The 27,988-nt window shown below is 42.3% G+C and overlaps 1 protein-coding gene and 1 long non-coding RNA gene across 2 annotated transcripts; one reads left to right on the forward strand and one right to left on the reverse strand.

The window, feature by feature from the left end:
• Window positions 1-8: 8 nt before the first annotated feature.
• LOC105423809 (uncharacterized) lies at window positions 9-27,876 on the reverse strand. Its single transcript, XM_089074202.1, has 6 exons — window positions 27,268-27,876; window positions 6,976-7,334; window positions 2,763-4,665; window positions 1,868-2,454; window positions 503-623; window positions 9-426 (listed from the first exon to the last, which is right to left on the reverse strand). Exons 2-6 carry the CDS (start codon window positions 7,325-7,327, stop codon window positions 390-392), a joined length of 3,000 nt encoding a protein of 999 aa, XP_088930328.1. The 5' UTR covers window positions 7,328-7,334; window positions 27,268-27,876; the 3' UTR covers window positions 9-389.
• Window positions 10,580-23,732, forward strand: LOC105423807 (uncharacterized). The gene is made up of 2 exons (XR_967444.3): window positions 10,580-10,904; window positions 23,010-23,732. It is a non-coding gene; the product is annotated as an uncharacterized LOC105423807 (long non-coding RNA).
• Window positions 27,877-27,988: the final 112 nt, after the last annotated feature.

Below are 27,988 nucleotides of genomic sequence, written 5' to 3' on the forward strand. Positions count from 1 at the left end.
TCTGAATATGATATCTCTAAAGAACATCCTCTTTTTTTATTGTCCTCTATGATTAAAAAATGTTTATAATGTATTCTACATTGTCATAATGTTACTCGTATAAAATCTTATGTTAAAGACGTGGTAATACAATAATTATAATATTATCATAATCAACGCGAGTATCCTAATAATAATAAAAACGATTAATCTAATTATAATAAGATCAGGCAGTTTCGAGATATGTCGCGCGAAATAAATTATGTAAGAGAAAAACGTCGAAAGATAGATTTCTTTTGATAGACTAGAATTCTAAAACGCCGTTTTCTCCATGTGAACGATAATAGATTATGCCTAAATCTAAGGAGCACTTCCGGTGGGCAGTTTCTTCTCCGTCCTATATTGTATAATTAATATGGCGCACTTTTCAACGTACTTTTGGAATATCTGCAACAATAATTTTCTTTAATTATCTCCAACTTTTTTAATGATATAATTTTTATATCTTTTTTATAAATTTTACCTGTGTCTTCTTGTAATCTCTAATTCGACTGTACCCTCTCTCACCGTTTTAAACAACTCGATGACTTCCTGATGCGTGCGGCCTTTCAAAATTTGTCCATTTAAACTTAAAATTTCGTCACCTGAAAATTGAGAAAATGTATTACTTCGGACATCCTTTCGATTTCTTCAAAAATTATTGCTAATTTAATAATTATGATGAAGAATGGAGAAAAATACTCTCTTAGTCTTCGTTTCAAGTTATCAGAGATCGTACTCCTTTAAAGTCATCCTGATAATATCAGTGAAGTTTAATGATAAAAAAAGTAATCTTCGAGGGCTGCCAATGACCCCGTGACGAGGATGTTCTTGCAGGATGCTATCTCCTGCGCTTATGCAAGCCCGGATCGGCTACCAGCCCGTTACTCAAGTATGCGGTGGTAAGGAGCGGTGGGCAACGAGGAAACCGCGATGCAGGCGTAAAAAGCGGTGGGCTCGGTTGAAATTCGAGACATGAGAACGCGAAACGCGTCTAACGATCTTCCTGGTATCGTCAACTGCTCGCGAATAATACTTGACCGTTGAAAACAACTTCTCTGTCCTTAATACCCTCAGCAGAATGATAACTTACGAATTCGACTATGTGAAAAGTATTAGGAAGATATATTGGATATGAAAAAAAAAAAAAAATGATTCTATGTAAGAGTTACATATATATATATATATATATATATATATATAAAGCGACCTAATACAATAAAGATATCAGAAAGCGATACATTAATACTGTCGCTACCAATGACATCTCGCCGACGAGGTATTTCTTCCGACGAAAGGAAGGGACGATGAAAGGAGAAAAAGAGAGAGAGAGAGAGAGAGAGAGAGAAAAAGAGGGGAAAAGAAGCAGAAGAAAAACGGTGGAACATGCCGCGACTGTTTAGATATGCACGCGGCGTTAGCTGTCGGATTAAAGATTCGACAGCTGTCTGGCGGGATCCTCGTCGGCATCGTCGTGAATACGTCGAACGTGCGTTCGACGCGTCGTCGATGCGCGTTCCCTTATCCCCGCGACTGATAGCTCTCGAGCGAAAAGTATTTGAGGCACGTCGACGTGTGAAACGAAGCGCGCGATATTACCGCCGTACCGAGGCGCATCAAAGTGACAGACCTGACGTCCCGCTAATTATAAGGTAGACCTTTTGTGTAACAAATATTCTACAGCGATTTAATAGCAGTTGTAATCTGATTTTTCTTCATCAAGATTACAGCGCGGAGAGCGACGAACGATCGATAAATGTATCTGGCGCGTTAATTAAGAGATAACAATCCCCGCGTGCGATTATTATTATTCGGAATGTGGAAAATGCTTTTCCGAGATAGAGTCTACCTTGAAGCAACGATCTGGAAATGTCAGCCTGCCCGCCGGGAAAGACTCTCCTCACGAAGATCCCCATGTCACCTCGGGGGCTGTCCTTGCCACCTACAACGCTGAAGCCTAAACTGGGCTTGCCGTAGCCCTTCTCGAATCTGGCCACGTGTCTCGTCAGGTAGTGCTGCGATTCCGTGGCGGATTCCACGTTGCTGCGGATATTCTTTTGATTTTCGGATAAACACGAGAGCGGCAGGAAGTCAGGCCTCTTCCGTGGCTGAAGAGGCTCCATGTCGCCGTCGCCGATTATTTTCTTCTTCTTCTTCTTCTTCTCGACCGATGCGGAAGCGTGATTCGTTTCGCTGTCGATCAACGACATGCTGGACAGATTTTTCGCGTTTTCCAGGTACTCGTATTCGCCAGGTACAGTCGATGGCGGATTCTCGTATACTTGCGGCACCGTCTCCTCATACGCCGTTGTCAGTCGTACCGTATTACCGGTAAAGGACCTCAAAAACTCTTGAACCTCCTCGAGGCTTTCCAGCGTTTTAAGTTCTTTACCTTCGACTTCGACAATCTCGTCGCCCAATCTCAATCTGCCATCCCTATGAAAACAATAATTTATTATTATCAGACAAAGGATTTTTATTATTTATAATATTAACTGACTTATTATAAATCTTATTACATGTTTGGATGTTTTTTAAATGTTATAAGTTCTACATGAATACTTAAAAAAATGTATAAGGAAATTAATTTATTTTTATTAAAATTTAAAATTATATCAAAATTATATTATATCAAAATTAATTATCTATAGGTAGTTACTCTTCGAATTTTATCTATTCTATTATTCTTAAAAAAATAGAAAAATCTGCTGATAATTTTTTTACGCATATATATATACACATACCTATGAGCGATGCCATCGCTTTCTAGTTGCACAACGATGTATCGCAGATATCCTAGTCTCTGTTGCGCCAGTCGGATCCCCAAACTATCCTTGGGATCTCTTTTATGCAACTCTATCAAGCAACATCGTCGTACCCTCGTTAACGGCTGAATAATATCGCTCAAGAACCTCGTTTTGTCTTGTTGCAATCTCATACGATGAGGCGAGACATCCAGCATCTTGGTCGTATCCGACAGAAGATTCAATCTGTCCTCGTAGTTTGGAAGTGGAGTATCTTCCAGCCGTGACACGGCCTCCTCCTCGAAGGACGTTCCGTGAATGATGGGCAGCATCCGCCCGGAGCCGCTACGATGCCACTTGAGACCGTCGATTCCTTCGAGATTCATCCGAGAAATCGCGTCCGGTCTGTTCTCATCCACGTCGGAATTCTGCCTGAGTCTGTCAGCGGTATGGGTGTTTTCCTGATCCTGGTACTCGCTCGGGGTGGAGCTTCTTATGGGTTTGTCCGCCTCCGAATCGACAACGCTGCTGGTGTCCGAACTACACTTCAGTCCCTCGTTCTCCAGAGTTGCCACCCCAAATTCACCCCGCGGCCCGTCGCTGTCGTAGCCCGACTCGTTCGAGCTGACGTAGTGAGACGACAGCCTCTGCTCGCAGCTCGATATCGAGTTCCGTCGGTTGCCTCTGAGAGCGGTCATCATCATGGCGTTGAGATCGACGCCACAATTCTCCGTTATCCCGGACTCGAGTCTGCCGGCAGCAAAGTCCGTCTTATCGCGCGCGGTATCCTCGGTGTGTCGAAAGTCGTTATTCTCCCGAAGGGACAGCAGACTTCCGTCGAACAGGCTGTAGCAGCCAGCGATACCCTCCCGATGAAGTCCGGCTTCGATTCCTTCGAGGCGGCTGGCATTCAGGCTGTACCTGTCGGCTTCGAATCTGCTGCTGGAGTGCCTCTGGAATTCCGCGTAAGAAGTCCGACCCAGTCGCGAGGCATTCTCCTGATTCCCCGCATCGAGGCCGTGGCCGTTCCTCCCGATCCTCGATCCCGATCTCTTTCGCCCGAGGGTCGTGGTGTTGATGTACGAGTCGTCGATCTGCAGAGTCGGAAAGTGCTCCTCCGACACGGTCTTGAAGAGCCTCTCGTCCTTGGAGACCAACGATCCGTGACGCTCTTCCGGCAATACCGACAGCTTCGATCGCAAGAACGCGTACGGGAAGTTGGACTTTTTCGTCTCTTTCAGATCGCAGCTGCTGCTCTTCCTCATAAACGGCTCGTTTTTCGTTTTCTCGAGGTCACAGGTGCTGAAGCTCACCGAGGGGCTACCGAGGGAATACGCGGAGGCGCAAGGATCACTGTGCGCGCGAGGCTTGAAGATCCTCTGATCGTTACCCCGGTGACCCGCCAGGTCGTCGCAGGACACCGTCTTGTCCTTTCGCGCGGCTATTTGCAGGTCTATACCTTCCGAGGGGTCGTCGCCCTTCACGTAGGTCGGACTGCTGTTCAATTGGCTGGTACTGCAGCTCCTGAACAGGCTCTCCTTGTCCGGCATTCTCTCCTCCATATTTTGAGATCTTCTGTTGGTTCTACTGGTCGAATTGAGCATGCCGGTGGAACCCATCCGGATGAAGAAGGATTTGAACGGAGACGGGGATCGGTGACAAGCCGCTGGTAACTTTCTGTTTGTTCTCTCGTCCAAGTGTACTTTGCTTAATTGATGGTCAATGTTATTGTTGCTAGTACTAGTGTCGTTATTGTTGAGGCTATTGTTATTATTGATGCCGTTGTGTTCGACAGCGTTGGACCTTTCCGTGGAGCAGAGACTCTCACGTCTAGTTCCCCGAAACGAATCGAACAAATTTGGGATCCTGAGACCCCAAATCCTAGATTCCCCCGGACGCAACGCTACAATGAAATAATATTAATGTAATTGACATTTAATTATAATAATATAAATACATTATCTCAAAAGAAATAAATCTATTGAATTATTTATTATACAGTGGACTGTAATTTTAAACAGTTTTAAGTGCATTTTTAAAATCAATAAAGATTCAAATTCTAAAGGTAACTTATCCCGAATAATAATCACGATCAAATATTTACGTTATCGTTATTGCTTAATAATCAAACAACAACACTATCTAAATTGTAATTGAAAATACAATTATATACATTTGATATAATCATTCGATGACAAGACGAAACGGAATTGTTTTTCGCGTCCCAAGCCTCAATGGAAACGGTCGAGGGATGGAGTGAGACATTGAGAACCATCCAACGCGGAACATGGAACGAAAAACCAGTCGATGCCCACACCCGCGTGCGACATATGGTGGTTTCTCCAGGATAGCCATGGCTATCCGCCGCCATATACGAGGAACTCGCGGCAGCGGTTCCGCGTAGTTTGGGACTACTTTTTCGAGGTGTCACCCCGGATAACGGGGCCGTGACACCAACACACATCAGTTCTACATAACGAGAAACGATTAAAAGGCTGCTCGAGTATCGGGCGCACGTGTTTTGCGATCGCGGTACGATGCGTGCAGAAGGCAGTTTATACCGTGTCCTGTCGTAACGGCCTTATTTGTCGCCGCGTCCCCATAATCAAAAATATCATTTAGAATGTTTCAGCTCGTGTGTCTTTCGCTATCGCGCTGATTTACAGGTGCATAAAAAACGTCTAAGGAAAAAGGGATGTCACGAAGAACCAGGCATCATCCTGAATTCTTTTATTATGGTTAGTTATATAGGAATAATGGACGCTATTTTATTTAATAATATTTTTCAAGTATTTTATAAGATTACATGACAAATAATTCGTAGGAAAATATTACAAGGTTTTGATAAGTAATTAAATTTCAAAATATATATTGTATAAATTAAAAATAAATAATAATGTGCTGTTGGTATATTAATATAAATTATAAAGAGTTAAAGCCCTAGTACTAATTATTGCCAATTGCCATTGTCTTCTATAAATTAAGAAAAAAATATATACTAACGTTTTCTCCTTCTTTCTCTTCGATATTTCTGTTTTTCAATTTTCTAAATAACACGCAACAGGGAATAACTCTACTTACGTGTATTCTAATACATCTAAATGTACGAAACATCAAGGTTTAATTAATATTCCAAAAGGTAAGTGACCTCAGTAAAACAACCTCCAGTTAATGATTTTGGTTCGAGCGAACTTTCTATTAAAATGCTATTAAAAAATGCGACGGGAAGAAGCAAGAGCATCCTACCCTATGATATTACCATATTGGTAAGTAGTCAAACACAAGTCGGTATTAGCAGGTATATGTCGGGCGACGATGCTCTAACGAGGCAAGTGCGCCAGGCGAGTGATTAGTGAAAGGATGCGATGTTTTCCTGGATTAGCGGTAATTCGCGGGGATTCCGTTCGAAAACAGGAGACAAGATCAGTGATGTCGACAGCCAAGTCGACAGCCGGGGCGGTACTTTTTGCGCATCGTTACTGACGAACACGGGACGTGGAAGTCACCAGAGCATACAGAGAGCTCAGTCTGAAAAGTATTGTATTTAGACTCGCTACAGAAACGATGTCCACGCACACTGTATTGTTCGAACGTGGTAGTTTACAAGCTTTTTATGGCTGCGTATTCCCTCGCTCGCAACGCATATACCGCTGTTCGACGATAACGACAAAACTACTACGTCGCTCGTAAAAGGAGCATTGATAATCTTACACACGCTTTTACTAGACGTACAAATGTTCTATGTACCTCCCCCCTCCCCCCCCCCCGAATGAAAATGTAAAGGAAATGAAAGCAAATATTATTATTAAATCGTTGCGCGCATATATAAGAAGTTAAAGTTCATCAAATGTGACGATGTTTAAATTAAATATCTTCTTAAGACTTAAATAATCAGATTTAAATAATGAATAACTATAATAATCATAATAATAATGACTTGAGGAAAGAAATCATAAAGCATTTGATTAGCGTGCTTCATTCCACCACATTCCTTCCTGCAATATTTAGAAAATTAAAAACAGAAATATTGAAAAGAAGGAGAGAGAGAATAATAAATATATTTTTTTCCTTTAGTTTATAGAACACAATGGCAATTAACAATAATTACTAACGACTTTAACGACTCTTTGTATTTATAATACAAAGTTGTTAATGGCACATTATTATCTAATTTATATTTCATATTATACGATCGAGATGATTGACAACTTACCTCGTTGCTTACTCGGATCGTGCTCGACGATGAAGGCCGGCACGGCAGTAACCGTTTGATAGTCAGCCTCGATGACATCCTGCTCATTGTCCTGCTCGTTGTCCTGCTCGTTGTCCTGCTCCATTTCGAGCAACGTCTGCCGCAGCCGCCTCGCCGCGGGCGTGTCGTCGCAGCTTCTCCGGGTATACTTGGTTCTGGAGATCTTCAACAGAGCGGTGGTTTCCAGATTCTGGCTGTCCGTCCGCGGCATTGAAGTCGCCGACAGCTCGTCCAGCGGAACCGTCGCGTTCGATAAAGAAAGGGCGACATCATCGGCGCTGTGGCGCCTCGACTTCGACAGGCGTTTAAACATCGTCTAGCTGCGGAAAGGCAAAAAAACGATGCGATGATAAAACTTACATGATATAAATAAATAGCGCGCCTGTATTAGTACAACAATATTAAAATTGATGCCGAGTAAAATCTCAATATGAAAATAAAATAATAAAGCTCTCTATGACGCTCTAATAATTTCTTTCTTTATTTTTAAATGTATATATAAATGTAAATGTAAATGTAAAATTAATTTTTATTTTACATTTTATTTTATTAAATCATTTAAGATCAACTTTCTTTCCCCACACAAGAAATTATCATTGGAAAATGTATCACCTTTGCCAAGTGTTTCTTTACCACTCTCTTGATTATTTTGTATTACTTTTTTTACGCTACGATACGTAATAGTATCATAATGGTATCATGACTGGCTTAAAGTAGAACGTGGATCTCATAAAATTTCTAAAGGACGTATACGCTTTAAGACGTGATCTCATAATGAGCGCAAGATGAGCGATAAAAATGTTCCGCGTGCATCCTCCGCCGCAGAGGACGATTGGATGTAGGAGAGGAATTACTTACGTCATTCTTTATCCGCGCGTGTCGAAAAGAAATGAGGGATTCGTTATAACGTGTACGATCGATGTGATGCGACGCGATGTGCCGCGCTCCGCAAGTTTCCAAGTACGATTTACCGTTCAATGTCTGATGATCGAAGTACTCGACGAATGTTTTTGCAGCCGCGAAAAGATACCGGTGGATTCGCGATCTTTCATTTATCACTCGAATAATGATATCGAGATTCTCCTGGGAGAGAAACCGATGTACCAATCAAAACAATCGCGATGTCGAAAAGAAATACGACATATTTTACATTAATGTAATAGATACAACCGTTGTTTTCTCGTGGTTTTATAATATCTATTGAATAAATGGCTATCGCTTTTAATAATCTTAAGAATGATATTGAATTTATCATGGAAAATGCGTTTGAGGAAAAAGATAGAGTGAAAGGAAGAAAGAAAGAAAGAAAGAGAGAGAGAGAGAGAGAGAGAGAAAGAGAGAGAAAGAGCAAAATTAACTTCTCTTGCGATTGACCAACGAAGGCCACTTGTTACTTATTATTTATTTTTTTCCTCGCCAAGGTTCCCGGATTTCAGTCTCATAGTGACTTGTGTGTGAATGATTTACACACACGGGTGGCAAGAAGTAGGCAGGCGAAAACAACTTTCTTGGAATGGACGTTGTTGCATTTCAATGCTTCTATCCTCAATCCTTATCTCGCATCTTTCCTCCTTCAAGCTTTTTGCAAACTTCCTTTTTCCTCGTTGCGTTTATTCGCCGTATTTATTTCAGCCGGTTATATCGTCGCCACTCAATATGGATTAAGCTTGCGGCTTTCCATTATATAACGGCGATATTAAACGTTAAAAAAAAAATAATAATAATAATAATAACGCTAAACGCAACATATCCAATAAATTTATTTCGCACGCGTTCATTTTCACGTTTTGCATCTCCTCTCTCTCCGCCGTTCCGCGACGTTTTCCGCGACGTGTAGAATCGCGGCGGAAAAATCGCGGATTACGTTACGTCGTAACGTCGGAGATACCAGACGTGCGGGCGGGGAGAAAAATTCTCACCCCCCCCCCTCCCACGCGAGCGAATAAGCAAAACTTACGATGCACACGTGTACGCGATGCATACACGAGCGGGCGATACCGCCGCGAGGCTGGAGAAAGTCAGTCTCGTGGCGCGTGCAGGAACTGCATGCTCCACGCTCGCGTATGCATTTTTCCAGTTGTCGAATATCGCACGATTTCACGTAATGCATATGCCACGGCCGGCAATATGCTCGGCAATATTCGCGCTGCATCAGCATCCAGCGGCAGAGGTGTCCGCCGTGCATTACCGCCGCGCGATCTTTCCGGAAGAGGTAAGATCGACCGACATTCCGCGATTTCACCGCCGATTTGACAGCTGGGTGCTTTCTAGGACGTCCTTGCGATGGATCAAGCACGAGCGCGTCGTTATAACTCGTGTATACCGACGAAACTCCGTGTCGAAATTGACGAAGCAAATTTCCCAATCTCTCGAGATCTTAATTTGCCATTCGAGAAACGGATGTTTCATAGTTGAATACGTACGATATAATATATATATATATATATATATATATATATATATATATATATATCTCAATTACAGGATTATAATTTATGTCGGAGGCTTCGCGATTTCCCTTTCATCGACGTTTTGGGAGACATTCGAATCGAGACGGATTTGCATTTCATGAGCTGCACTTCCGTAACGAGCCTCGTGTCATGCGGCATACATTAGAGGAGCTCAAGGGTATTTCCGGTGTACGCACGCGCGATTAAGTTCTCAATGAGGTTCATATTATGGTGAAACTGAAAGAGACATACGCATATGACACCGTAGAATAAAAGGCAGAAATTGTACGTGCCATTTATTTCGAATGTACGCGACATTCGTTTCGTTTCGTTTCTTTTTTTTTTTTTTAACATTTATCTAGAATTTAAAATTCTCACAGGCCTGAGACCGCCTGAGAAATTCTCCCGTCGATAAAATGTCTGAGACAAAGCATAAAAATGTAATATGACATGCCGTAATTGCCGTAACGTAATAATAATAATATAATAGAATTGAAAAAAAAAATACACGTTCATAACCAGATATTAAAATTTATTACCGAGGATGTCTGCCGGTTAAATGTAATTAATCGGTAATATAACGCTAACTTCAGCCCTTGTTTCCGGCATAGTAAGTCCTTCCGTTTCTAATAAACAGCCGTTCGCATCGCGAAGAGGCATTATCGACGGTACATTATTCACACGACTCCTCTCCTTCTCTCCGTTTTCCAGAGAGTTATATATATATTTTTATATAACTATGTAGAGGAGAGTCTACGCTGTATCCTTTATTGCTTGACTTGTCCGTTATGTACAACCGCAACCTGCGACTGTGTTTCATGCTCCGTTATGACTGCTGCTTCCGCGACTTTTTATTCGAGCCCCCCCCCCCCCCCCGCCCCCCCCCCCAGTCGGAAGCTATAATCGGGAAAATGCTCGGGCGGTTTGAATGACGATGCGTTTCTCTTGCGCTTTGGAGAGGACGGCTCTCCTGGTTTCTATTTTCAGCGGAGAGCGGTCCTCCTTTCTCGACATTCGACATTTCGAAGATTGATCGCCCGTGCGACATGCGCACACCACGCGCCGATCGGCCAACGCGGATCGCCGCTTCGTTTAAGTCATTCCTTGCCTGTGTTTGTCGCGGGTGTTGTATTACATTGTCCGTGTAGTCCAGGCGGGTAACGAGAGGCGGGCGGAAGGGTATCGAATGTTGCGCGGCATAAGGGCGACGTTACGCATCTTCTTGCATCTTACATTCGTTTTTCGAGGAGGCTCGAGGTACCTCGACAAGTATCGACTATCTTGGCTCGAGCTACTTTGCCGCTCCTCTCTATTAGCGTAATAAAATGCAGCTTTAATAAATGTACGTGCGATCAGATTACCCATTTCTTCTTGTCATAATTATCTCAACACGAAGATCTCGGTGTTCTCGGCGTAAAGTAGGCCTCGAGAGTGAAAGAGGTAACCGAATCTTATGTCTTAATTAATTTTGATAAACTCTAAAAGTCAACAGCGACACAAACAATTTTGCTCTTTTTTAGAAGAGATTAGTGTACAGGAGAAAATATGTAACTAATATTTTTTTATATTTTAATATTTTATTTATAATATTTATAATATATTATTTTATATTTTATATTTTAATCATATACAACGTATTTTATAACATCTGTTATATTATTATTATATTCAACTCAATTTATTACGCAAGCTAAATGTTAAAAAAATAGTGCGAGTCAGAAGTTATATTTTAAATTATATTATTATTACTATTTTATAGTTTAAATTAATATTTTTCTTCTATTCACTTCTATTTTACGCGGATTTCCGAACATTAATAATCTTTAAACATCCAGCAAAGAAATAAAAGCAACAAGAGATATTAAACTCATACATTATCATAATGCTTGTCGGAGAAATATGCGTGTTGTGGTTTTGAGACACCTTGCGCGTATTCGAGCAAATGCAAAAGTGGCTGTAACATTACTTAATACAATTTACATTCCCGCAGCCAAAGATATTCGCATGAAGGAGATCAAAATGTCAATGATATGCCTGTTACGCTTTCCACGCGTTTATGCTCCCTTTTATACCATCATAAAACGTCAGAAGTAAGGCATTTTGAGGATATCGCGTAACAACGTGTCTTGTGTCGTAATACCTAGTACGTTTCGCGCCCGATGTAATTTTCGAAACGATTAAAGCCTCGTTACCTTACTCGTTCGCGCCCCTTAAGAGCGCACATGCTCCGAAGCGTGTTCTGAATAAGGCGCGGAAAAATGCTGACGTAAGACGGTATCGAGCATTTTACTCAACACTATAAATTTTATGCCGCAATGCCTCGAGCCACGCCGGCGGCGGATTTTCGCCGGAAAAATCAACGGCGATTTCGAAAGAGGGAGAGAAACGCGGCGAGTTTCACGAGAGAAACGGAAACTTCTGATCTTGTTGAAACTGGAACCCCGTCTTTCATTAAGATAATTGGATTTTACTGCCGCATATATCTTCGGTATGGAATGCCCGCAACGCGATACTTCCTGCCCGGAAGATACCTCATTTTCAGACTCTATAGCGTATAGAATCAATACATACTTTCACAATATTAATCCGTTAACAAACAAAGCCGATTATTTATAATTTCATAAATATGATCTTAAAAAAAAGAAAAAAAAAAAGGCAAGAAACTAGAACCAAGAAACATGGGATGTCTTGCGTGACATAATCAACGTGAAAATTTCACGTAAAGGAATTTTGAATCAACGATTGAAACGCAAAGCATTTCTAAGATATGTAAATATATAAAATTGCAAAACGTATCGTGAAAGTATGACAGTTCCTCTTAACTGGCAGCTTCTTCTTCTCTTAACTTCTATTACCAAGTAGTTGCGGTTAGATGACCCCGCTTTCAAAGAGAAAAGCCCATCAAAGATTTACAATAGAAAATGATGGTGTATTCCACGTCATTACTATCTCTAACGTTCATGTTCAAAGGTCTTCCTTCCTCATTTCCTTGTGGTACATCTGAATACGTAGAAACGTAAAAAAACTCCCTTTGATTATTAATTCATGGTAGATTTTTTTTTTATGAAATCATATTTTAAATGAAACTAGAAACCCAGTAGTTCACAGGTTTTTTTTTTCTAAGTGAATGAAAGAATATGTTGAAGATAATGGCCACTTTGAGTAGAAATTACTTCGACGTCGAGTTCTTTTTAATTCATGTGAAACGAATATGATATATAGGTTTTCTTCTTGTCAATCTGACAAGAAGAAGACTTTTTCTTTCCTGCACCTGCTCTTGCTAGATGAGCCGGAATGGTTTTAAGTACCGAGTAAGAGAATACAAACAATGAAGTATTTACGATAGAAGATAAAGGCGTATTTCACGTGATTATCACCGTCGACGGTGCGAGGCCCTTCCGTCCTCTCTTCTTACGGCGCATCTGGATTTGCGGCGCGGCGCAACACATCCGCCACGGCGGATATAATCGTATAAGGTGGAGAATAGTCGACGCCTTAGATGGCTTGAAATACAACGGCAGGACAGACTCACTCGTGGCGACTTGGCCTAGGCAAAAACTAGGATAGGCTTAGATGACTCCTCGTACCTTGGCCGACGACGGCGGTGCGTAGAAAAACGCAGCGGTCACGGTAGAAGGAAAGAGAAAGAAAAAGAGGCAGAAAGAGAGAGAGAGAGAGAGAGAGAGAGAGAGAGAGAGAGAGAGAGAGAGAGAGAGAGAGAGAGAGAGAGAGAGAGAGAGAGAGAGAGAGAGAGAGAGAGAGAGAGAGAGAGAGAGAGAGAGAGAGAGAGAGAGAGAGAGAGAGAGAGAGAGAGAGAGAGAGAGAGAGAGAAGGAGGGGGAGAGAGGCACAGAGAAGCTTTTCTACTTCGTGTATGCACGCGAGCACGCATGTACGCACGTACGCGCCGCGGAAGGGAAACCGGGAGAGAATGTGAAGAGAGAAAAGCGAGGTACGAGAGAGAGAAAGAGAGAGCGAGAAAGGGGGAGAGAGAGAGAGAGAGAGAGAGAGAGAGAGAGAGAGAGAGAGAGAGAGAGAGAAAGAGAGAGAGAGGGATATCGCTAGACCTTGGAAAGAGAGACGCGAGAGAAGCAAATACTGCCGGGATAGGTATATTCAGCGTAGTCGACCGGACAGTGCACTGAACTTGGCAAGAAACCCAAGGTTGCATGGCTTAATGATCTAGTTTCTTCGGGGAAGATATGATTCACCATTATGCATTCACTCATCGCGCGGCGTGCGCGATGTGCCCGCATCGCGTGGCGGGACCTCTTCCTTTTCGCGGATGCGGCAGCGTGAAAAATCCGCAATCAATATCCCGTCTAAAAATATCAGTATGAGTCTTACGACGGGGACTCGGTCCTTTTTATTTAATCTTTCTTATTTAAGGCCGCTCGAGGGCGAAAGCAAAGTCCGAGAAAGCCATGTCCGAAACAGTCAAATTGCTCGCGATTGCTTGTTCTCTTTTATGAGTGAGTGAGTGAGTGAGTGAGAGTGAGGGAGAGGGAGAGGGAGAGAGAGAGAGAGAGAGAGAGAGAGAGAGAGAGAGAGAAATATTAAAGATATATCATATTATATGTATGTGTGTAAATAACACGCAAATTAGAATAAAATAGAGATAAATTTCAAGTATATTTAATTACACGGCTAGACGAGGGAAAGCGTCGACATCGATAGTTAACATCCTTCGGAAATGGAACGCTTTCCAAAGTGATCGTACGAAATTCGGTCTGCCTGAAATTTCGCGTCTTTCCTTTTCGCGAAACCAGTTTGATAATGTCAGGGCTGTTTCTGCGATGATGCAATTTTCTCAAAGCGCATACCTCATTTTGTCGACGAAATGTCAATTCCGAGATGTATGGATGTATGGGAAGCGCACAAATTCTCGACGTCGATCCATCACCGTTATTGCGTAATAAGGACGGTAATCGACAAGTTGAAATATCGAGTCGCTAATTTCGTAGCATCGATAATGACGATTAAATAATCGGCGCATAATGAGTCGAGATGATAAGATACGCTCTTTAGGCGTTCATTCAGAACGCGGCGTCTCGATGGAGGAATTGTCGTTGAATGGGATGATACGACGGCTTTTCTTATCCGAAGTTGACTATTATCGAGGCTTATCGAGGTATACTAGATCGCAACAGTCGTTGTAACTGTTCTCTCTAATCCACCAGTGTACCGCGTACGGCTGCATCATCATCGGGAACACACATCGAGGAGAGCCTCTCGCATGTGTTATGTGGTGTGTGTGTGCGTGTGTGTGTGTGTGTGTGTGTGTGTGTGTGTGAATGCGCGATTGCGAGGATGCAAAATCAGGTGAATCAAAGACAGTGCGAACCGAATCCTTTGTGCAACGGCGCGAAGAACGCGCTGCATCATCCATCTGGAGTGTACATACGCGGTGCGTGAGGAAAAACTAGAGGAGGCACATATATACGTGCGTGTTGGAGCGTGTACGTGTGTAATACGCGTAAATAAGCTCTTTTCTATTCCGCGATGTAAACCTACGTTGCGTGTAATAGTGAAAGATGCATGAGCACGCGTCTTTTTACATACCGATCTGTTTAATACCGATAAGTTTTATTGGCCGGCACGTTACGATGTTCACCGAGCCGTGGCGTGGTGTCTAAAAACACACCTAGTTAATGCCGGGAAACAGTCGAAAATAAATAACGTTCCGATCTCAGTCTCCTAAACGCGGATGCGAGATCGCGCGTTTCTTACTCGCGCTTCGATTTGGAATTCAGCCCGCGCTGGGGAACGGACGATCGATGTGATCGATGTGACTCGATATGAAAGACACAAAGAGAGAGAGAGAGAGAGAGAGAGAGACTCGGTTCGAGAGAGACGGGTAGTGTATCGCATAAAGCAATTCCGACGGTAACGATACAGCGAGCGAGGATATATCACCGGCGGAGATACCGGCGCGTGCCGGTTGACCCTGCGCAGGGGGGTCAGCAGGTGGGACGCGTGTTTGACGAAAGATCAGGTATATGAGACGCGTGGAAACGCACGCTGCCTTATTTATGCGTACACGCCCCTGTATCCTGTGTGTGCGCGATTACCTGCAGTTCCCTCGCATAAATTAGATCCGCCGCTGTCGACACGGAATATTTCCGCCACGCGCGACGCGATTCAGCGCATATCTTTCTCAAGTAGAGGAAATTTGTCTCTCTCGCCTCGAGAAAATCTAAATCGTTTTCAAGCTTTAATTAATGATGCATATAATGATCCGTTGGGTAGTAAATAGTTAAGAAGTTAAAAGTTAACTGATAAAATTAAAAAGTTAATAACTCTTAACTTAGTTAATTTTTAAATGAATTCATTTCTAACTTCGCCCAGTTACTTTTAAAATACATAAACTTTAACTTTTTTCTAAGTTAGTTTTTTGTTCGTGTAACTTTTAATGTAACTAAATTAATTTTATAAGCCATTAATTTTAATTTAATTAAAACAATAACTGTCCATTCTAATAACAATATATAAGATATATATTGAATTGGCTATCTTCGATCGTACTATTTACATTTACTATTATACTACATTTACTATTATTATTAGTGCGACCAATGCGTTCGTTTATTTCAGTTGAAAAAAATCGAGTAATCTTCGAAGCGTTAAAAAAAATGTCTTATTATATTATTGTCAGCACGCATGTGGACGTATCAGATTATTCTGTGAACGACAAAAGTTTGCATCGGTCTGTTAACAGCGGAAATATTCAAGCTTAAATTATATGGTTCATGGAGGGAATGGGAATAAAGGATGGGAAGTAAAAAGGGAAAAAGAGAAAGACTTGGAAGGGAAAGGTGATCCAACAAGGGCGGATATCCATAATAAAAGGAAAGAAAAAGATGATACGTATGATCCCAACAATAAGTACGTTTCAATTGAACGCTACCGATACTGACCAAGGCGGCGTGAGAAAACTTGATTCTGACCTCTGAATGATGAAGAATGAAATAGCACACTGAAAAAGAATCGTAAAACATAACAGCCGCCATAAAGTGGCGGTGTCGGGGCAGATACTCCGTCGTTATTACGGTTAATATGATCTATTTTTAATTACAAATTACACAGCCGCGTGATGAATAAATTAGAACCTTTCGCAAACGAGTGGATCGAGCTCGAAAAATTTATGTCAAGGAAAATAGTCCGCGCGAGAAACATGTGATTATTTTCCGAGCCGTTTTGCAACCGGTCAACGTAAGGTAGTCTGTGCATAGTTCACTACCAGATCCAGTATCCACGCGATGATTAGCGCGGAAACAGTTATCCATAGCCGGTTTGCGTGATATCGCGGGTTCTCTGTCTCGCGACATTAGCGAGCTTCGAGGAGGAAGGCGACTCGATCTGGTTTTCGTATTGTACATTTTGCCGCGATCAACGTCGGCGAAGGGCGTGCAACCGAGGCGTGCGCCTCCTCTCGAAGCGCATCGCGGAATTAACGGGGAAAAAATGAATTCGCGGAAAAGGAGATTTGACATGGGAAGAGGGACGAGAGTCCCCTGGCGTCCCCTGAAGCGAGGACGCTCTCCCGAATCCGTGACGCGATTCTCAGCGTTATAGAAAGAGAATCGAAAGAGCAACTCGGAATCGGCCCATTCCACTCGGTTCGCGTACGTTCCTCCTCCTCGAGACTCCGGATCGCTCCTCTCTCCTTCTCGCCGAAGGTTTCCTCCTTCCTTCGCTTCTCTCGCCGTCTCGACATCAGCTTCGCTCGACCTCTAATTCTCGAGCGAACAAAAACTTAATCGGTCGCTTCCTCCGTTCGCTCTTATGGTTACGGGAGGGGAGGAAGGGAGAAGGGAGGGGGGGGAGAGAGAGAGAGAGAGAGAGAGAAGAAGGGAGAAAGAAGGAGAGAGGAAGAGCAAGCGAGGGCTAGCCTGGAGGGCTAGCGCGACGATAACGCGAAGGGGAGGAAAGAAAATGAAGGAAAAAAAAAAAAAAAGGGAACGAGCTCGAAGGCCGGCTTTTCCCGCGGAATACGATCGGGATTACCTTCGGCGTAATCTCCGCATCCAGTAGCTATAACCGTCTGAATTCATTTAGCCGCGCGGCAATACGTGTAGGTGCAACGTGTCGAGCTGTTTACCAGCAAGGTTTTACTTTGAGGCGCGCGCGCGCAAACGTGAATCCTCCGTGCGTAAAAGTATTGCTCTCATCAGGGTGGGAGGGGGGGGGGGAGAGGTTACACCCTCGGATCGGAGGTAAGAAGCGCGAAGAACGAGCGCGACGAAAGAGTTGATTCGCGCGCGAAACGATCGAAGAAAGCAGACGCGGTTAATTCGTAAAAGCGAGTTGTAGGTAGGTAGGGTAAGGTATAAAATGGCCGGAAGTCACGATAGTGACAGCGTGAAAAATAATGCCAGATGTTCACTGCTTGATTGCTCATCCTCGACCGGGAGTAAAGAATGATACTGTTGGTTCCGGTTGATTCCCGCCTGTCTCTCAGACGGGATTGAGAATTTGCAAAGTATGCATCCTTGAAAAAGGCGATCCTTTTTCCCACGATGTTCAAACATAAATGTTACGTAGAAAATTAATGGCAAGTAATCAAGCAATTGAGTGTGGTAAAAATTATTCGTACAACAACGATTATTTCTTATAAAGCAAATATACAAATACATTTTTACGTAATACTTATTAAAATTTTTTGTCACTAACGTGTAAAAGACATTCGTACTTGACGTTTACAATAATCATAATTTTAAAGAAATTTTTTGGGCTCGATATTTATTGATAATTTTTTATCCAAATAATTAATTTAAGTAATATTTTTTTGAAAAATCAACAGTGAGCATCCGTATTAAGGGTCGACGCAAATAAATGCAGCGTATGTAAACACCTTGGTGCATCATGGAGGTGTTGAAGGTACGACGGTGATTAAATTTATGTTTCTGTCGGTCATGATAAATGCGATAGTTCGATCTGGTTATAATTTGGCCTCGAGTAAAAGGAGTACTTAGGAGGTGTACAAACCTTTTAGTACGTGTCACGCTGGTATCTTCCCGCCACGATTTACGGCGACGATAAAGCAATGATGAAAACGAAAAGACTGGAACGAATTTACTTCTCGCGTATTCCTGGCTAATCAATTTAAATACCTCTATGTAACGCTGCTTGATTAATCGCCCTTGTAATACTTTGAGCATATTTCTCGAAACTCGCAAACAAGATATTAATGGGGAGAATTATCGAGTTGCGCGGATAAGTCGCGAATTGTTGAGATGTTAATCTACAATGTTATTTCCCTAACAATATTTTCGAGATAATTATGTAACATTTTACGTATTTTATATTTTTTATTGTATCACACGTCACATTAGATTAAATTGCGTGTAATAAATTATTGATTATATAACAATAATAATATTGACATTAAATTTAATAAGTTTAAATAAACAACCATAAAGCGAAGGTATATTTGCAATAAATTAATTTTTCTTCCCCTTTTATTTTAATAAATTTCCTGTAGATTTCGAGTAAACAGTTAATTATGAGAGGGTAATTAATAATTTTGAATGGTGATGTTTGTGTAGTAGCCGATGCGAGGATATGGCGCATTATTCACATTGACGTAAAACACCTCGCGCGAGGCAAATCATATTTAACTAACGTGGCAGCCAATGAAGCGAATATAATATTTAGCGAACGGGTGCATGAATGGTCATCTATTTATGTAAATAAACGACGCTTCGCGGATATTGCCCGCGGTGGCAGGATGCGCGAACCACTTTCCAGCATCCGACCGTCGTTGCCTGGATGGATGTCCATCGCATTGAGAGTACATCCACAGTAGATTTGCTTTTCCCTTCCTCTCCCACTCCACTTCCCCTTTCCCCTTTCACGCTTCCTTTTCATTTCCTTTCTTCTCGCTGCGCGAGAATTCCGTTACTGCGCGAGTTCGAATCGAGCGGGAGAAAGAAAAATGAATATTCAGTGATGACAGAGTGATGAGAGAAAACGTGACGAGAAAAAGAAGGAGAGAGAAAGATAGAGAAAGAAAGGAAAATCTGCGAGATCCAGAAGCGAGAATTAAGAGGAGGGAGAAATGGAAGCGTACGCGCGTGTGTTGAAATGAGCTCGGGCAGAAGGAAGAGGAAAGAAACATACTCGTTTCGCATTCTGCAGCGTGCTAGTCAGCGGCTAACTATAAGAGGAGCTAACTATAACCCGAAGTTTCTACCCCGCGGCTGCTATTTCGAGATTCGTTCTCTCGCGCGCGTTGTCGAATCCTGACCCCGTCTCGAGAAAGAGAAAAAGAGAGAGAGAGAGAGAGAGAGAGAGAGAGAGAGAGAGAGAGAGAGAGAGAGAGAGAGAGAGAAAGAGAGAGAGAGAGAGAGAGAGCCGAATGTCGTTACATCGCGCAGAAAAGTGCGACACAGAAACACGCGGTAATGGCACGATGGGTCCGACGTAAACGCGAACGAATCGGTCCATCATCCACGGCGTAAATGTGGGGGCCCGTTAGGAATGTAGCCTTAGTATTAGCGGCAATTAACCGCCGCTGTGTAATTGACGCGACAATTTCCACCTAAGTAACACTCGCTAATCTCCGTTAATAATTCACCCGGTAGACTCAAAGAGCCAGACGCCTTTGCTTTTAAGAAAGGAGCAGTCTTGAGCCGTTCTGCACGCGATTATATGCGCGTAAAAAAAAATGCTCGAAATTATCACAAATTAAAGTCATTAGGGGTACCATTAGCAATTTAATAATGCGTTGCCGTGTGCGTATTAGCGATGATTCAGAAAACGTTCAAAGTATTCTACAATATTTTGTAGGCCGAGCGTTTTACACCTGTGAGCATACGGTCGCTCGTAATGATCGTGGCGTCGCGGGCGATAATATATAATTCCAAGCCGGTTCGTATCCAGTTCTGTGTATGTGCTTTATGTTTAATTACACTTAGTTACGTCGCGGCGATTAAACGCTCGCTCGGCTAACGACAGGGGGTCAATGCACGGAGCCATTTCGATGACGCTCGCCGCTTCATTCTCGTTGGCTAAATCCTATTATTTATTTATAAAGCGAAGATTTCTGTTGGGACGAGCGAACCGGGTCGCCCGGCATTTCCTCGGCTTCGTATACAGTTTCGTTGTTAATGGTAATGAGCAACGAATGCCCTTGCGGGATGCGGACGTAGGGAAGCGCTCGTACTCTTCACCCATGTGTTAATCATAGTTCAAATGATATAAATATAATTAAGCCGGACATTCCAGATCGTGCCTGCATGCCGAGCGAAAAGCGATTAAAACGAATTTAATTCTCCGATATCAAAGACGCGAGAGATCTGGAATTGCGCTTGGAAAAGTTTCCGCGAAGAAAATCTCAAGGTACAGTTTAATACCGGTTCGGGTTTTGCACCTGCGAATCAACATATCGAGCGATTTTCGAATCGATTAAACGGGGCAATGTGATTAGCGAGTGGATTAACCTTGCGCTCTCGTCTCGCTTGAAAACGCAAGCTCTCTCGCTCCACTTCGCTGCGAAAACAAAGCCGAGCACATGCTCGATGCATGTCGAACGAACCGCGCGCCGGCGAGATCGCGTGCATCCGGTGGATCAGCGGAGTATCCTTTTCGTGTCTCCTCCGAGAGAAGACTCTCCGAGTCGCGCCACGTTTAACCTTGCCGGTTTCCTGAACCCGCAGAAAAAGCGATCCCGTTTCGTCTTCGCTTATCTGCGCCGCGCGATATATATTTACACACCGGGGGGCGATCGTAAGAGCGAGCTTCGGCGCGTTGCCCGCGAAATCGTGAAATCGTGAAATCGTCGTAAACCGACTCGAAAAGAGTTTCTATTCGCGCTTTTTCTTCCGACGCGACACGTGTCATCGTCACGTCGCGACGTAACGATTAACCCATGCTCGCGGACCGCGAGCTTTCGAGCTTCCTCGAATCGGTGAATCTCAGAGATCAGGATCGGGCTGCGCGCAAATATTCGACGTCGGTTACGTTGGTCTACGATAGGAGGGAGAGGGGCGGGGGGGTTGTTTACGGCGGTATAATTTATCAATTAACGCGCGCTGGAAACTCTCGTTTCCGAAGTGTCTCGCATCACGTAGCACTAGTAGTATGTCCGTTCCGCCCGTGAGTACAAACGACCTCTGGATCCCTCCAGACACGTTATTGCAATACACCTGTTACTCTACATGGGTTGCGTAAGTTTCCTCGGTGGCGAGCCCCGCGAGTCGAACTGACCGCAAGAATTCTGAATACTTTCACTCGTTTCAGGCGCTGGCGTGCGGCGCGACGCGACGCGGCACGAATGCGATGCCGAGAGAGAGAGAGAGAGAGAGAGAGAGAGAGAGAGAGAGAGAGAGAGAGAGAGAGAGAGAGAGAGAGACGCGAGAGAGACGCGGGTCCGAGAAAGTATCCCAATATGTGCAGCACGATCTGATAACCGCTCGCGGAGGCAGAGCAGAAAGAGGTGAGGAAAGAGGTGACAAAAATAAAATTCCCGACTTACGCGCTTACGTACGAGTCCGAGTTACGTACGGGCGCATTAACGGACGCGCATCAACGCGTTTCTTCGTCGATCGCGGACAGGTGCGACATAGCGTGCGGAGGCGTTATTGTTCAAGTTGTGTCACTACTAGGACACGAAGATTGACGAGATCTCGCTCTGTGGATCGCCTCGCTCGGGTGGGCCGAGATGCGTTTAGGCAGAGCGAAGAATTCCTCTGGCAACAATAGCGAATGCAGGATGGTTAGGAAATTTTAGTTTGGAGTAACGCACGCGGCAAAAATGATTGCACGTTGGCCGCTTTAATATTTCCAACACCGCACTGCGGCAAAGAGAAATAATCTTTCTTTTATTTTAGCTAAATCTCTATTTTTTTTTTATGCGCTTTTTAATTTTCTCGTTAAGCGAATCAGATCGATATCTGACGCTAATAAAGCAATAATAATATGTCAAGTTATTTGTATACGACAAATAATTACGATATAAATGTAAGTGATAAGAAATGTAATAAATTATTATAATTATACAACAAGATATATTAATGGTAAAACTGAAAATATTGGATTAATATTTCTAGATAGCTGCCGCATCTAGATAGCTGCTTAGGATAAACAAAATGAGCTGATAAATATGCGCGTGTGCAACACGATCGCATTCTACAATCATGTACGCTATACAAACCAACTCGGGCACGTTAACTAATTCACTGACATTATCAATTTATGATCGCGCGTGCGTGATTCGGCACAGGCCGGACTATTTCGAGCGGGAACAAAAGCGAAAGTTGGCGTTTGAAGCCAGACACATTATTCATATAATTATTTCGTGTGGTCATATTAAGACTACTCGAAGCGTAAAGAACAAGAATTTCTAACACCATTCGTAATAGCACAGTATCAGGTAGTAATTTTCATAATTAATAACGCGCTATCGAAGTTAAACACATTAATAGTTGAAATATCTATGGTTTTGTAAAAATGCCGCTTGTAAGCCTCGGTAGATATTATTTTAACAAATTGACGTACTGATTAATATCACGTTCGTGTAATAATAATTTCTGTTGATTTCTAGTTACGTCTTGACCTTGCCACACCAAAATTTTACGACGATCCACGCCTCGAGGCCAGCGAGACGATGTGCTCCGCATATCTAGCCTATCATCTCTCAAATCTGCGAAACCTTGAGAAATATCTCGGCAGACGCATCTATTTAAAATTGCAAACCGGTGGCCCCACGCGATGGAATCTGTCGAAAAAGGCATAAAGCAACCGGAATATGTCGCACAAAAGCCCCTAAAGAAGGTCAACCGGACTCAAGGGTCAAGCGAAGTCAACCGATGCGATTTGGTTTATGGCGCGAGCTTCTACCCCCTTCCCTCCCGTATTATTGTATTTTCGACGATGATTTACGATAGGAGAGAGAGCCGTGCATTTGTATTTCCTTCTAATTTTTTTTTTCTTTTTTCCCCTCCCCGTGCTCGGCAACGTGCCGCGCCCGACAGCAATGCAGCGATGCGTCGCGGGACGTCATCAGCAATACTCCGAAATTTCCGGAGCTGACAGCCACTTTCGCGTCATTCAAAAGGGCAGCTCTTTTTATCGAATATAAAGCAATAAACAAACCTAAAACTGTATAAACAATTGTGTTTTAATTCTGTGTTTTAATTTATTGAATATAAAAGAGCAATACGTCAAAACGCTTAAAATAATGAGTTTTAATTTTCTTTGCTTTCAATTGTTATATTTCTGTTATTTGAATATACAATCAAGTAAAGTATCGTTGAATAAGATATAATTTGATTTCAAATTTATCGTTTTTCAAATTTTAAAGCTGAACTTTCTTCACGCTTATTTCCATCCACTTTATCCTACTTTATAATTTCCAGTTGATTGACGTGAAAATTGATTCGTTTCGCAAAATATTATTATTTATATTTGTACGCTAAATTTACAATGCATTCCGATCCGTGGTGTGTATTTAATCATTTTCTTTACCCCCGGAATTAAGGAAAGGTATGTTGCTGATTTATACATTTACATTTTCGCAACAATATCTGTGCGCGTACGTTAAAGTTTTCCACGAGTGGGTATATGACGTAACCCGTAAATCGTAAGATTAGAAATGCGCAATGAGGCATAAGGCTGTAAATCTCCCGCCTTGAAGAAAGTAATCCACAGTAAAAATCAGTAATGAATCCCACACGTAACAGTGACCTATCGGACGGAGTGCGCTTCCTTTCGACACGCCGAGTTCGATGACTCACGGCAGCTTTGCCATCTCAATGGATGACGCTGAATTAATACGGCTTACAAAAAGAAAAAGAAAAACGAACAAGAAAACATTGCTACAGAAAACTGTTGCAGAAATTTGCGTTACACAACTGGACGCTGTTACATAAAGACGGACGAACCCACCCAAGTAATAATTTTAAGTCAATTATGTTTAAAACATCAAGCCTCGAACCCAGTTTATCTCGAGTAATTTTTGTAATTCACGTTATTTAAGATTACATCTTGAATTCGCTTGTGCGTAATTATATACGTTCATACGTTACGTAATGATATGTCATAATTTTAAAACCAAAATGTTACGATATGCGTAAAATATGCGTGTACTTTTTTTTTTTTTCACGTCGCGAATTCCACGCATGAAATACGAATCCGTTCGAGCGGTCAGGTTGAGGAGCGCGGATACAATGTATCGATGATGTAAGGCCCGATTTTATTGAGGCTAATTGAGGAGGACAGACGTTACAACTCAAACGATTCAAGGATTTCTCGAGCCGCGATTAAACGCCTCGAGGGGGGGGGGGGGGGGAGGGGGATGAAACTGCCTCCCGTCGTAATGTAAATCGCGATTAACGTAATTAAAAACTCGAGAACGCGTCGAGCAGGTTTAACGCGACGGTTTATCGTGAAACTAGCGAGAGAAGCGCATCGGAGCGCAGTGCCTCTGACAGATGGCCACCAGAGATTTCCGCAAGAAAATAACGTTTACAAAAACGTTGACGAGAGATACAGCGTGAATATGGCGCGCGCGCGCTCGCGCGCTTTGGAGGCAGCACGGAGATTCCTAGAGAGCGATTGTAATCGTTAATCCTTGCGAAAGCGACTCGTCACGATTTAAGTAGAACCATTCGCTACCTTTGCATATTAAATACGAGCCACTGCTCGTACGTTAAATACGCCGTTCCGCGCGCGCGCGCGCGCGAATCTATTAGATAATACCAGTCTTGTCGATGAGCATTAAAGATGAGAAGATAACACAGTTTCATCGGTCTAATTGGAATTTTTATTTTTATAGAGGGAGATGTATTCCGTATATGTGTATTTAAAATTGGAATAATCGCGCGCGATGTATCGCGCAACATCGACGAATGCGCGCTACATCGCTACGACGCCGTCGCGCGTAATTTCGATACCGAGAATCCGCGATAAATTCATATTGGAACAAGGAACACTTTGTCGAACAAGCGTACGCATACGCGCACGCATCGCTCTCCAATCCGTTGTAACTTCACCCGTTTCTTTCATCCCATTTCGGATTCACGTCCGGTAGCAGTTTCTGCATTCAGCGACCGTTCCACGTCGAATCGTGCGGAATTGATGCGGAATTTCGCGCTTTATGCGTTGCTGTGTAATAAATTTAAATATACTGAAAAGTACATAGGAACCGTTACATCGGACGTAACCATGTAAACATGCTAAATTACTGATGAATTAATATTACATATTCTGGGATGTATGTATGTACATGACGTTTTATCTGGCCACGGATGCACGGAGCGTGCGAAATGGCATTACACACGATAGGTAAAAGCGAATCGACCGCTTTCACGTGCTTTGCAATTTATATAGCGAGCGCTTATAGTTCAGCGAAATGAATGCGTCGCTATCGATCTTTCTATAATTCCACCTTTTATTCCTAGTTTAACCTAGGACGCGTGATTTATTAAACACGAGTTTGAAGTCCTCACGACGAATGTGTAACATAACGAAAACACGAGAGATACCGCGATAAAGGCCACTTGCGGGAAATGGAAAACATAAAGACGTTTCTTGAATCTCAAATCTTAAATTAAAGAACAAAAGCTCCGTTTCTTAATTAAATTCAGAACAAGCGTAAACTTCGGTATACTTTGTAACTGCAACAATTCTTGTAAAATAAATGTTTTTCCATTTAAGCAAGTTTCGCAAGCAAGAGTTAAAAATAATCGATGGTCTTGCTCCAAAAATTAGAATTTTGCTTAGAATTTTATTTCACAGTAGTATAAATAATCTTTTTATTAATTTAATATTTTTATCTAACGCAACAATTTATATTTTGAGAAATATATCTTTATGATAATTAAAACTTTATGATAATTATTTTCACAAAATTAAGAAATCTCACTTATTTAATGTTTCGAAATGTTTCAAGATATTTGCTGTACGTTTTTCTTGTGCTTCTTGAAGAGGCGTGAAGGCATGATTATGTTCCTTTTATATATTATATATGTTATTATAAATTATCAATTATTATTATCACGTATCACTGTCACTGTTAATGGAATTGTAGACGTTTCGTAATTAATTCGAGATTGCAAATGTGAGAAATTGAAATTGAAATCATTTCATCGCGGAAAAATATTTCACATTCCTTCAAGTCATTTTCACGAAGACGGTAAATGCGATAAATCATAAAATCCTGTAATACCACAAAATTTTGCTTGTCATTTTGCTTGTCCACAATAATGTAATAACGCTTTGTAATCTGTTTCGTTATTATTAAGACGATTTACGTATGAATTGTCACGGCGATGTTTCCTGCAATCTGGGATTTATGTCATTTACGTGCCATTTGACATGACGTCAAACGTTTGCAAATCCGGAATACATTGTTACAAAAGATCTTTGTGGCGTGATAAAAACTTTTGCTAGATAAAGTATAAAAAAATTAACAGGACAGCCGTGTTTTTTAAAAACATATTCAGAAACAATATAATTGACAATCGAATCAATCGCTCAAAATCAGTGTATCTTAACGATAATACCGCATTGCACTCTAACATTCGTCGTTATTATCAATTATTAAATAAGATAGCTAATAATCGCGTTATTAAAAGTGAACTAATACGATTTCACTGCGTATATAATACTGTAAAATGCTTTATCGTATTTGGGGCAACGGAAGAATGTGGAAATCGCATTAACCTATCGCTGTTATTATCGCTGTCGCCAAAAGTGTCGACATTTATAAATAATAAAGGAATTATAATAAATGCTAAGTTAATCGATACAATACAGTCCCCTTTGTATTCCATGGAAACGTGATCGCTGGTCACACTTACCTCTACCGGACGCGAAGAAGACACTGATGAACCGACGTCTTCCGGTCGCTTTACGAAATTCTTATGATGCAGCGCGGAAAAACACCCCCACAGCTGCAATACTGACGGTTCGTTCCTCTCGGAAAGGCACAGGTGTCATCGCACTGTCACGACGCAATTCACGATTGCCGCATAGGATACTGCGGTATATTTCTCTCTCTCTCTCTCTCTCTCTCTCGCTCTTTCCTTCTCTCTCTCTTTCTCTGGTTCGTTTTTTTCTCTTTCTATCTTTCTCCTTGTCCCTGTGCGTGACGTATCGGTAATCGCGACTCGGGAAACAATCGAGAATTTCGGGGAGTGGATGGAACGTGAACCTCGATCGATGTCCGTGCGCAGACTGCCCGCACCATCGTCGCCGGTTGCCTCGCGTTCGTCATACTACGGCCCCTCGTCGCGTCTTTCTCCCGCGCGTGTTTCCGCTCTTTCCTTCTTTCCCCCACCGCATGCCCTCGCCGCGCGTCTCGCTCCCACACGCGCGAATTTCCCTCTAAAGTTAATTAATTGAGATAACACGTTGCAAGAGAAGAAAATCATGTAAATATAAATGTAAATACAACTGATACATGCTGGTACATACATGTTTGTAAAAAATACGTATGTTTATGTTTATAATAAATGTCTGTTGAAATGTCTGGTTGAATAAAAAAAAAAAAAGAAAACATTAATTAGAAACGATATATAA

This window comes from Pogonomyrmex barbatus, unplaced genomic scaffold (assembly GCF_055798465.1).
Source record: "Pogonomyrmex barbatus isolate J1 unplaced genomic scaffold, ASM5579846v1 scaffold16, whole genome shotgun sequence".
Classification (NCBI taxonomy): Eukaryota; Metazoa; Arthropoda; class Insecta; order Hymenoptera; family Formicidae; genus Pogonomyrmex; species Pogonomyrmex barbatus.

Bases quoted from the DNA above. Each gene is read 5' to 3' on its own strand.
- LOC105423809 (XM_089074202.1), bottom strand. From the start codon at position 7,327: ATGTTTAAACGCCTGTCGAAGTCGAGGCGCCACAGCGCCGATGATGTC. The intron at 2,455-2,762 runs GTATGTGTATAT...TTGTTTTCATAG, and splicing joins AGCGATGGCATCGCTCATAG to GGATGGCAGATTGAGATTGG. The intron at 624-1,867 runs GTAGACTCTATC...CTCAATTTTCAG, and splicing joins TTCCAGATCGTTGCTTCAAG to GTGACGAAATTTTAAGTTTA.